Consider the following 12,629-nt stretch of genomic DNA (forward strand, 5'->3'; position numbering starts at 1 on the left):
CCACCCGCCAGCCTGCCCGCCGTGCTTATCCACTGTACCGGTCAGCTCCTGTCATCTGACCCGTGGGAGTCGCCTGCTCTCACTCAAGGTCGGTCCCAGAGTGGCACCTGGTTCACCTGCGCGGTCCCTCCCTTGTTCACGGAATCGACTAAGCCGCCGTGTGACCTGGGTCGGACCGAGCAGGCACTTAGTCACACCCCTCTGGTCCCTCCTTGCACCGAAGCGCAGAGGTTCCACCACCCGGACCCGTAACACTATGTTATAGAGAGGTGAGTATGGCGATAGCTGGATGGTTCTTTTCTATTTTTAACTTGGTTTTCATTTTTCTTTGACTACAGATACAACATTGATATCAGATTTCTTCAAGAGTCACATATTGTAACAACAGTGAATACCCATCTGATAAGAAGCACATGGATCTACGATGATCCCTGTACATCAATAAATGGGTGCTAAAGTGCACTGATTGTCATAATGATGCAACTTATAGCTACAACATATTCCTATGCCCGGAGCTTATTCAAGCCTTGATCCGTTACACTTTTCACATTTTGTCCATTTTTTTCAATAGTCATTATGAAATAATCCCAGTAATTGGAAATGACAGATATGATATAATAACCCACCTTGCACACTCCATTTACACAAGGATTGTCCTTCAGACAAATGTCACTGATAGGCCGACATCCATATTCCCCGTACCCATTTCCAGTGTACCCAGGCGGACAGACGCAGATTGGCAAGGTACCCTCTGAGAGAACACAAAAAGTAGTAGAAACTAAGTCATAATTTTAGCCAGGTGATGCATGGATTTTCTTCTCTAAACTCAATGAACTTTTCATAAATAAAGAAATCTATAATTGTGACGCCAGTCACTACTCACGGACAAACCATGAGGCTGGGTAGTCAAGAGGTCTAAGGTCAAAAGCCAGGAGGGTACGTCATGGACAGAGGGGTGAGACAAAGGAGTAGTCAGGAATCAGTCCGAGGTCAGAATTCAAAAAAAGTAGCGGATCACGACAAAACGGCTAGGCAAACGGATGGTCTAAGGCAAATCCAAGGTCGAGCAACAAAGATCAGAATTCAAGACTAGAAGCACAGAGCAAACACACACCTCTTGAGCAAAGCTACAATTGACAGAAATCTAAGGCAGAGAGTCGGCTAAATAGCCAGGTAATTACTCTGAACAGGAGACACATGAATGAAGCTCCGGAACACCCTGATTGGATGGTTAAACTCTTTCTCAAGACACTGATAGCTCAGTACGCTCCCGATTGGACGGCTGAGCTGTCCATCACCATACTGACAGCTCAACACACCCCTGCCCTAGATTGGACGGCAAAAGGGTCATTCACACACCGATAGGCGGAATCATGACAATAATATTACCTTCTCTGGGGCCACATGAAGCCAATGGGTGGCAGCCTCCATTATTGACAGAACAGGCATCCACTTGACTGCAGGTTTGTCCGTCGCCTTCATAACCTGGTTAGGTTATAATTTTACTTTTTTCAGAGCAAAATATCGAAAAACAAAGTCAATTATGGCCGACATATAATATAAGTAACATACCTGGAGGACAAGGGCCACAATGATAGGAGCCCATAGTGTTCATACATTTTACCAGCGGAGCCAAAGAGCAGCCGCCATTGTCTGTCTGACACTCATCAATATCCTGACAACTGTGTCCATTTCCTTGCCAACCTATAGAGAGTCAGAGCACAATCAGGGCACTGAGAATAATTGCAAACCGGCGCACAGAAAACACTACCATAGTTATTAAAAGTGCCCAAAAAATCATAGAAGACGGAATCTGGGGCCAAACTATTCTCCCCAAAAAGTAACAAATGCAAAAACTATTATGTATGTACAGTAAGTTCCTAGTATTCCCATGGCAATACCTGCCGGGCAAGGTCCGCAGGTAAAGGAACCGATAGTGTTGTCACACAGCACTGGAGGACTCTGGGAGCAGGGAGGATTGAGCAGAGAACATTCATCAATATCTTCCGTACACGAAGACGCTCCGCTCAGAGTTGTCCATCCTGCGTCACATACACAGCTGTATCTGGGCTGTGAGGTCAATAGAAGATACAAAATATATGACTGTAAATTCTAATTTTTATAAAATAATGTATAGTTTATATATTATTAAAACTGAAATAAATGTATAAATAAAACCCTTCAATTTACTGTAATATTAAATTAATAAATAATTCCTGCTTTTCAGAGTACATCTGTGAAGTCTCCTATCTGGTATCTGGGTACAGAATAGGATTGAAGGGGACATATTGTTTTCCATGGTTTGAATAAATATATATAAAAAATATATGTAAAGTAGAAAAAAAAACATATAAACATTGCCAGGAGATTCAGCTATTGACAGCTCGCCCTGTATAAAAACCTATAAGCTGTCAAGGAAGCAGGACTCACAGTTTTTCTCTACGAGTAGGTGGGAAAGCAGGACTCACAGGCTTTCTCTATGAGTAGATGGGGAAGCAGGGCTCACAAGCTTTCTCTAGGAGTAGGTGGGAAAGCAGGACTCATAGGCTTTCTCTATGAGTAGATGGGGAAGCAGGACTCACAGGCTTTCTCTGAGTAGATGGGGAAGCAGGACTCACAGGCTTTCTCTATGAGTAGTGGGGAAGCAGGACTCACAAGCTTTCTCTATCAGTAGGTGGGGAAGCAGGACTCACAGGCTTTCTCTATGAGTAGTGGGGAAGCAGGACTCACAGGCTTTCTCTATGAGTAGGTGGGGAAGCGGGGCTCACAGGCTTTCTCTATCAGTAAGTGGGGAAGCAGGACTCACAGGGTTTGTCTATGAGTAGATATTGAAGCAGGACTCACAGGCTTTCTATATGAGTAGATGGGAAAGCAGGACTCACAAGCTTTCTTTATGAGTAGATGTGGAAGCATGACTCACAGACTTTCTCTATGAGTAGATGGGGAAGCAGGACTCACAAGCTTTCTTTATGATTAGATGGGGAAGCGGGATTTCCAGGCTTTCTCTATGAGTAGGTGGGGAAGCAGGAACCACAGGCTTTCTCTATGAGTAGATGGGAAAGCAGGACTCACAGGCTTTCTCTATGAGTAGATGGGGAAGCAGGACTTACAGGCTTTCTCTATGAGAAGATGGGGAAGCAGGACTCACAGGCTTTCTCTGAGTGGGTGTGGAAGCAGGGATCACAGGCTTTCTCTATGAGTAGGTGGGGAAGCGAGGCTCACAGGCTTTCTCTATCAGTAGGTGGGGAAGCAGGACTCACAGGCTTTCTCTGAGTGGGTGTGGAAGCAGGAACCACAGGCTTTCTCTATGAGTAGATGGTGAAGCAGGGCTCACAGGCTTTTTCTATGAGTAGATGGGGAAGCAGGACTCACAGGCTTTCTCTATGAGTAGATGGGGAAGCAGGACTCACAGGCTTTCTCTATGAGTAGATGGGGAAGCAGGAATCACAGGCTTTTTCTATGAGTAGATGAGGAAAAAGGACTCACAGGCTTTCTCTGTGAGTAGATGGGGAAGCAGGACTCACAGGCTTTCTCTGAGCGGGTGTGGAAGCAGGACTCATGGGCTTTCCCTGAGTGGGTGTGGAAGCAGGGATCACAGGCTTTCTCTATGAATAGATGGGGAAGTAGGACTCACAGGCTTTCTCTATGAGTAGGTGGGGAAGCAGAACTGACAGGCTTTCTCTATGAGTAGATGGGGAAGCAGAACTCACAGGCTTTCTCTATGAGTAGATGGGGAATCAGAACTCACAGGCTTTCTCTATGAGTAGTGGGGAAACAGGACTCATAAGCTTTCTCTATGAATAGATGGGAAAGCAGGACTCACAGGCTTTCTCTATGAGTAGATGGGGAAGCAGGACTCACAGGCTTTCTCTATGAGTAGTGGGGAAGCAAGACTCACAAGCTTTCTCTATCAGTAGGTGGGGAAGCAGGACTCACAGGCTTTCTCTATGAGTAGTGGGGAAGCAGGACTCACAGGCTTTCTCTATGAGTAGGTGGGGAAGCGGGGCTCACAGGCTTTCTCTATCAGTAAGTGGGGAAGCAGGACTCACAGGGTTTGTCTATGAGTAGATATTGAAGCAGGACTCACAGGCTTTCTATATGAGTAGATGGGAAAGCAGGACTCACAAGCTTTCTTTATGAGTAGATGTGGAAGCATGACTCACAGACTTTCTCTATGAGTAGATGGGGAAGCAGGACTCACAAGCTTTCTTTATGATTAGATGGGGAAGCGGGATTTCCAGGCTTTCTCTATGAGTAGGTGGGGAAGCAGGAACCACAGGCTTTCTCTATGAGTAGATGGGAAAGCAGGACTCACAGGCTTTCTCTATGAGTAGATGGGGAAGCAGGACTTACAGGCTTTCTCTATGAGAAGATGGGGAAGCAGGACTCACAGGCTTTCTCTGAGTGGGTGTGGAAGCAGGGATCACAGGCTTTCTCTATGAGTAGGTGGGGAGCGGGGCTCACAGGCTTTCTCTATCAGTAGGTGGGGAAGCAGGACTCACAGGCTTTCTCTGAGTGGGTGTGGAAGCAGGAACCACAGGCTTTCTCTATGAGTAGATGGTGAAGCAGGGCTCACAGGCTTTTTCTATGAGTAGATGGGGAAGCAGGACTCACAGGCTTTCTCTATGAGTAGATGGGGAAGCAGGACTCACAGGCTTTCTCTATGAGTAGATGGGGAAGCAGGAATCACAGGCTTTTTCTATGAGTAGATGAGGAAAAAGGACTCACAGGCTTTCTCTGTGAGTAGATGGGGAAGCAGGACTCACAGGCTTTCTCTGAGCGGGTGTGGAAGCAGGACTCATGGGCTTTCCCTGAGTGGGTGTGGAAGCAGGGATCACAGGCTTTCTCTATGAATAGATGGGGAAGTAGGACTCACAGGCTTTCTCTATGAGTAGATGGGGAAGCAGAACTCACAGGCTTTCTCTATGAGTAGATGGGGAATCAGAACTCACAGGCTTTCTCTATGAGTAGTGGGGAAGCAGGACTCATAAGCTTTCTCTATGAATAGATGGGGAAGCAGGACTCACAGGCTTTCTCTATGAGTAGATGGGGAAGCAGGACTCACAAGCTTTCTCTATGAGTAGATGAGGAAGCAGGACTCACAAGCTTTCTCTATGAGTAGATGGGGAAGCAGGACTCACAAGCTTTCTCTATGAGTAGATGGGGAAGCAGGACTCACAAGCTTTCTCTATGAATAGGTGGGGAAGCAGGATTTACAGGCTTATCTCATGGGTGGGTGCTCAAGGCAGCGTTCTGTATCTGTAGCATGGAGAAGGAGTCACATGCTTTTGCTAGGAGGGGGCATGGAAACCAGGACTAAAAATATTTTTTTATAAGTGGACAGTGGAAACAGATTTTACAGGATTTTTTCAAAGAGTGGGCATTATTTAGAGGTTTTCTCTGTGTAGCTGGGAGAAGAATGTTAAAGCTTTCTCTATGCATGTATATGAATAGGCAGGAAAAGTGGATAGGTAGATAGATAGATAGATAGATAGATAGATAGATAGATAGATAGATAGATAGATAGATAATAGATTATATAATATATAGATGATATATAGATAGACAGATATAGATAGATAGATAATAGATGATATATATAGATAGATAGATAATAGATAGATATAGATGATAGATAGATAGATAGATAGATAGATAGATAGATAGATAGATAGATAGATAGATAGATAGATAGATAGATAGATAAATAGGCTATGTCTGGGAAGAAGAAGGATTCACAGGTTTAAAGTCCCTTTACACATTAGTTGAAAGTCAGATGAATCCACTAACTTTGATGGGACTTGCAGACCACCTGCTAAGTATGAAGGCCTCTTTAAAATGATGTCAGAGAACATAAGAATTGGGCTGTTAAAATCCCTTTTGCAGGTTGATGCCCTGTGCCTATTGAAAATGCATATCTCGGATGAGTCAATCATCCATGTATGAGGGGTGTAGGTGGCCAAATGAGTCGCCTGCTATCTCATGTGTATAGACTACTTTAGTCTTGCCGTGGCCATGGGGAATTTGTTAAATGCCATTTTACATTTACTCCAGTGAAGATCTTAATTAAATTCAGTTTTATCCATTTGATAAATTATACAAGTTGAGTTGATGTCAATCACTTACCTGGTCTTGCTGTGTTCTGTCCAAATCTATACATTTTCCATGCACACAGAGTTCTGCAGACCCCACTTTACAGTCATCATGCTTGGAGGTACAGTGTGGACCATACCACTCTGGAGCACAGGAGCAGCTGTATCACACCAATGGAATTCATATAGACAGGTAAGCGGAAAATATGAGATAGATAGATGATAGATAGATAGATAGATAATAGATAGATAGATAGATAGATGATAGATAGATAGTCTTGCCTGTAACTTCCAGGTGTGTTTTCACATAACGCTCCATTCTGACAACCCAGTGCTGTTCCACCATACAGCTGACATTCATTGACATCTTCGGCACATATAGGACCCTTCACATTGAAGAAATAATAAAAGTGTATATAGATCAGAACTCCCTTAACTATTTTTGCTTCATAAACTATATTTTGGCTTTACGAGATGGTTGTGAGCAAGCATACTGTATGCACTAAGGAAAATAAAAAAGTGAGGATGCAAAACAGAATCAATAAAAAGTCTTTGAACTCGTCTACAGTGTCGGTGGAGCAGGGTTCTTCTGGGTGCTCCTGAGAAAGAAAAGAAAAAAGTAAAGAAGAGAAAGGAAAGAAAGAAAAGAAAGAAAAGAAAGGAAAGAGAAAGAAAAGAAAGGAAAGGAAAGGAAAAAGAAAAGAAAAGAAAGAAAAGAAAGGAAAGGAAAAAGAAAAGAAAGAAATGAAAGGAAAGAAAGAAGAGAAAGAAAGAAAAGGAAGAGAAAGAGAAAGAAAAGATAGAAAGAAGGAAAGAAAGAAAGGAGAAAGAAATAAAGAAAAGAAATGATAGAAAGAAAGAAGGAAAGAAAGAAGAGAAGGTAAGAAAAGAAAGGAGAAAGAAAAGACAGGAAAGAAAGAAAAATGCTTAAATGTCCAGTAGATCCTAATACTCCACCATGTTGGGTTTTAGTTCTTAGCGCTGTGCTACCTGCAACATGCTGCACTACCTCCTTACACATTACACACACAACACTTACTAAGTGCATATAAGAAGAATTAAGAGTTTTCTTTAGGCTACATGACTTTTCTCTTAGCATATATTTTGTCATGTGTCAACACTAAATGGCACTAGGTGATATCTACAGATACATCGCTGGTTATGAATTAAATAATAATGGCCCTAGAAATGAACCTTGGAGTTTACCACTCAGACTATTCAAAGTATGGCATCATTGATTGTCATTATGTTGAAGAACCCAATGAAAAAAAATTAAAAAACGCAGCACTCCAGCTTCATACAAGCTGCTTTATTCACCAGGCATGTAACGGTGCAACCTCAACTTTGTTCTGTTTGAATTCTACATCCTCTGTGTATCACAGTACATGGCAAACTGCAGGATAAGTGAGTTAATCAGGGAGCTTTATTTGACGGCAGGACTTATAACACTTAATCTCTTTTCTACTGATCCATCTTCTAAGCTGATTTACGACCAAGTAAAATTTAGATCACTTGTTTAGGAGAGTAGAGATAAGAGCTGCAAACCTTGACATCAGAAGGATTCACTTTTTAACACATTCCGCTTTCTTCTATGTAATGTGATCTCGCATGAAGATGGTACCACAACTTATGAAATGGTTGACACCAGAAGCTCGTGAGATGGTCACACTATACATAGAGATCTGTGGGAATTGCTGGATGTTTATGGGAATATTCACCAGGGAATTTCCGTATGATGTGTAACATGATAGAAGAGCAATGTACATAACATGTATGCAGCCACTTGAAAGAACAATCATTACGTTTTGGTTGTATATTCATCTTCCATCCCCGTAGGTCTTTATCATTGGTCACGAGAACAAAACTGAATTATAGGAGCCAGCAAAAATGAACTAAATGGATGAAAGACGTTCAGTTGTTCAGACATTGTTCCATATGGTCACTCGGCCAAACAGGATAGCACTAATAAGTAGCACGGTGGCTCAGTGGTTAGCACTGTATGGTGGCTCAGTGGTTAGCACAGTAGCCTTGCAGCGCTGGGGTCCTGGGTTCAAATCTCACCAAGGACAACATCTGCAAGGAGTTTGTATGTTCTCCCCGTGTTTGTGTGGGTTTCCTCCGGGTTCTCCGGTTTCCTCCCACATTCCAAAGACAAACTGATAGGGAATCGAGATTGTGAGCCCCAATGGGGACAGTGATAATGATGTCTGAAAAGCGCTGCGGAATATGATGTAATATGTGAGTAAAATACAATAAATAAAGTAACATAATTATTACAAGGTAAATGCTGTAGTTGTGTTACATTGCTGAAGACTGTAAGTGTATTCCAAACTGGACCAAATAATATCTAGGTCTGACCAATAAATGAGAAAATCTGCCACTGACTACAATTATACGGCACTACGTGGTCAAGGATAGAGAAATAGCGCCACTCTTGCCTATGGGCTGTTTACTGTATAGCAGCTGATATTCCTTTAATAGTGATGAGCAGACTCTTTAAACTAATTCAGGAAAACTCTTAAAGGATTACTCCCATCTTAGTAGGTGGATATCGTTGGATAGAGCTTGTAAAAACAAATACTTTTTCAATTTACTGATTATTAAAATTTTCAGCCATTCTTGAGCTATAAAAACTTTTCTCTTCTTTATAGCTTGTTTCCATGAAGACCGACCTCCGCTGCTGTAAACACTGTGCTGCTGAAGCTAGCTGGTGATTAGGAGGTATCAATGCGCTCCAGATATCCTCTACAGAATCAAAGCAGTACTTACAAGCTCAATAGAAGAGAACTTGTAAGCACTGTGCATGTTCTGTTGTCTAGATAATTGAAGAAAAAAAGCACGACCATATCGACACAAAATAATGATAAAATTTAACTTTTATTCATAAATAGTATAAAAAAATTCTCCATAATCAGCATCAGGCACAATGCAAAAAGTGCAGAAAAGCACATATCATGTTGGATAATCATCTCACTGAAGGGACAATACGGTCCACATTGTATAGGGTCCGAGGCATCACAGCAAAGTTATATAGTCCTTCATATAGTAGACTGATAGGGAGGATCTCCAAATGATCACAGCACTTCTTCAGGGCAACGCCGAAACGAGCGTTGGGGTGGACGCGCGTTCCACGTGAGGGCACCCAGACAGCACAGCCTTTGACCTAGGTAACTTTCCTTGATATATTGAATTGCTTGCTTATTACTTACCTTCCATTACGTTTGCCAGGAACGCATTTTGATAATATAGACCCATTTCTGAACCTTCCTATTTTGTCATATTTTGACTGAATTAGGTATAATAGTGGCCATTGCTAATGTCTTTTATTTGGCATTTTATATGGTGAATGAACACCTGAGCCGCTGACACATAGCACCTAGATAGTATAGGTTATGGGTCCCCTATGAGGTACTGCATAGTGTTTCAAACTATATATATATATACACTTGTGTATGCACTATTATATGGGTATTATCATAGACACTGTGCTGTGATCATTTGGAGATCCTCCCTATCAGTCTACTATATGAAGGACTATATATCTTTGCTGTGATGCCTCGGACCCTATACAATGTGGACCGTATTGTCCCTTCAGTGAGATGATTATCCAACATGATATGTGCTTTTCTGCACTTTTTGCATTGTGCCTGATGCTGATTATGGAGTAATTTTTTATACTATTTATGAATAAAAGTTAAATTTTATCATTATTTAGGGTCGATATGGTCGTGCTTTTTTTCTTCAATTATCTATATATTTTGAGCGACTTAACCAACACTTCCACTAATAGGTGCTAGCCACTGAGCGTTATATATGATCTTTAATATGCACCGATTGAGAAACTTATATTGGATGTTCTGTTGTCTAGCAGAGGTGGTCGATCACCAAGGCAATGAGCTATAAACAAAAGAAAAGTGTTAATATCTCAAGAACGGATGAAAATGTTAATAAACAGTAAATTGCGAAATTGCTTGTATTTACAAGACCTATCCGACAAAATCCATTTTTGAAGACGGGAATAATCCGTTAAGGTTCCACTTTACTCCTGCCAGTCGGCTTAATACCACAATGTGTATTCTCTAGATTGTATCTAATTTGGCCAATAGGTAAAGACAAACCAAATAGCGACGTGTTGCCAATCCAAAAGCGAGATCAATTCAGATTGTGAAGATAAATCGAAAAATTAAATGCCCTTTGACATATTGCCAAAATTTAGATAAAGAAAGATTAAAAGTCCCATCTCCAAAATCCTATGCCAATATGTAGTAGGTATAATATTAATAATATTAGCAAATACCTCCAATTAGAAAAGTAGTATAGTTCTCCTGATTACCTATGTTGCTTACCCTATGTGCAGTGCATTGCAGTAGCTTACGTTAAGACCACGAACAACGGTCACTACATCAGTGGTTGTAACCATGGATAACTAGGCTACTGCAATGCCCTGTACATGGGGTAAGCAACATAGCTAATTAAAAGAACTATACTATATTTCTAATTGGCGGTATTTGCTAATATTATTATTATTATACCTACTGCATATTGGAATAGGATCTTGGCAATGAGGATACCTCTTTAAATGAAGTAAAAGCACACTGCCACTATGAACACAAACAGCATCCACCACTTACTCCAATCGCTCAACTCTTTACTTTGTATAAAAAAAACTTAAACAAAATAGCGAACTCATGGAATTTTAGTTAGAATTTATAAAATTAAAAAAATGAACTGTACATAAAAAAATCATTACTAGAAAAATGTTTTGAAAATATACTAGCCTGTTTAACTAAGAAGAAGTTACCCTCAAGAAGATGCCCACAGAGAAGAGTTGATGACCACACCCACTTGTCTAACAAGACTAGATTTATATACAGGGAGGAGGAAACTATATATTGGGAACGGAGTGGCGCAGAAACAAAAGAAAAACATCTCCAGATTCAGGAGAACAGCAGCTTTTCCATCAGGTTAAAAAATATATATATTTATGGCAAGTCACGGATCCTCTATAAGCATTATATGATGCCAATGTGCTGACTGTGTAATGCAGGACAGCACAGGTCCTTCAGAAAGAAGAACTCTTGTGATCCTTCTATCTAATTAATTTAAAGGGATTGTGCACTACTTTTGAAAACATTAAAGAGAGTAGGAAGCATTATAAAAAAGAGGAAGAGAGGATACTCCCCACTGGAATCCTCCTCTGCTCCAGAGCTGCCGTTCCTTTGGCCTCTGTTGGGACCAGAAAAGATGACATCCCGACCACCAGTTTTTATGCTTGTACAGCAACTCACTCGGGAAATTAGGTAACAAACTAAAAACTGCAACTGACTCTGCTGGTTACTGTACAAACTAAAGACCCTGACCCGCAGTCCCTAGTGGTTCCTGCTTCAGCAGAGGTAGCCCTAACCACAGACTAGAAGGTGGCAAAACTGCCTAAAAGTCAGCTGAGCGCTTCACATTGCTTCTAAAGAACCGGAGGGCAGTGCAGAGTGTGAATTACCTGCAAAAGGGAAAGTGTGCTGAAAAAAAGAAAGATCCCAGAGTGAGTAAAGAAAACCACGAAATACAAAGTAAAGTATAAAGTACACACTGTTAGACTATATGCCGCCTACTTCCTAAAAAGAAACAGAAGGTAGGTACAAAGTTAAGAAAAGAGACAGCACAAAGAAACTCTAGCTGGAATTTCTCTGACTGGTTCTAACTTACAGCAGAATGAGTGAATATCCAAATGAAAACTATCACCAACTGGAAATGCCAGCTGGGGCAAAGAATATAAAGCCGCAACCGAAAGGTGATAGGACAGACAAATGAAAACGCTTGTGTTATGCTAAACAGACTGCAGCCAGAATAGCAGAACCTAAACACCCGGAGAAAAGGTGTGTCTGCTGTGGTTCGGCAGAAAGAGAAGCCGACCACAAACCACAAGCTCAAGGGTTTGAACCCAAAAGCATGACCCCAGTCACCTATTCCTGCAGCCAATCAGTGGTTTCAGCAGTTTGGTGACTGACGGTCGAGATGTCATCATAGCAGAAGTCGAGTTTGGACCGAAATGTTACTTTATGAGTTTTGTAAACATGACAATTAATTTAAAAGCTACATGCATTGGTCGACTGTATCCATGCCAGGTTTGCGTATTATTGTAGACCTTGTCCTAAGATGAGAAGCCAGATTATGTGGATCTGAGTGTAACTTTACTAGGTGATTGAACACTAGGTCAGTTCTTTACCTTCCAATTATTGGAGCACAGACAAAAGAAGGAATCCACGAGATTGAGGCATGTTCCCGAGTTCTGACACGGATTACTAGTGCACGTTTTCCGGTTGATTTTCTGAAAAAAAAAGAAGAAAATAAATTTACTCCTCTGATGCTGCCAGTAGAATAATTAAAAAAAAATGACACAGCATTGACCACAAATAGGGGAGATGTAAGGTGAAGGACTTATGAATTCAGTGTTTGTTCACACACATTTTTCTTAATAAGTAAATGATCTTTACAGCTCACTCACATACTAAGAAAAATGTGGATTTCTCTGGAATAAGA

At 41.3% G+C, this 12,629-nt stretch overlaps 1 protein-coding gene across 1 annotated transcript in view; it reads right to left on the bottom strand.

The window, feature by feature from the left end:
- CUBN (cubilin) overlaps nucleotides 1–12,629 on the bottom strand; it is a 259,514-nt gene that overhangs the window by 230,228 nt on the left and 16,657 nt on the right. The window contains exons 5-11 of the mRNA XM_073677458.1: nucleotides 12,316–12,417; nucleotides 6,375–6,478; nucleotides 6,127–6,253; nucleotides 1,902–2,070; nucleotides 1,573–1,704; nucleotides 1,390–1,485; nucleotides 627–751 (exon numbers count right to left, since the gene is read on the bottom strand). Of these exons, the coding sequence (XP_073533559.1) occupies nucleotides 627–751; nucleotides 1,390–1,485; nucleotides 1,573–1,704; nucleotides 1,902–2,070; nucleotides 6,127–6,253; nucleotides 6,375–6,478; nucleotides 12,316–12,417 (855 nt within the window). The remainder of the gene's footprint in view (nucleotides 1–626; nucleotides 752–1,389; nucleotides 1,486–1,572; nucleotides 1,705–1,901; nucleotides 2,071–6,126; nucleotides 6,254–6,374; nucleotides 6,479–12,315; nucleotides 12,418–12,629) is intronic.

Source organism: Phyllobates terribilis, unplaced genomic scaffold (genome assembly GCF_046119375.1).
Source record: "Phyllobates terribilis strain yellow unplaced genomic scaffold, ASM4611937v1 Scaffold_4__5_contigs__length_816908805, whole genome shotgun sequence".
In the NCBI taxonomy this organism is placed as follows: domain Eukaryota; kingdom Metazoa; phylum Chordata; class Amphibia; order Anura; family Dendrobatidae; genus Phyllobates; species Phyllobates terribilis.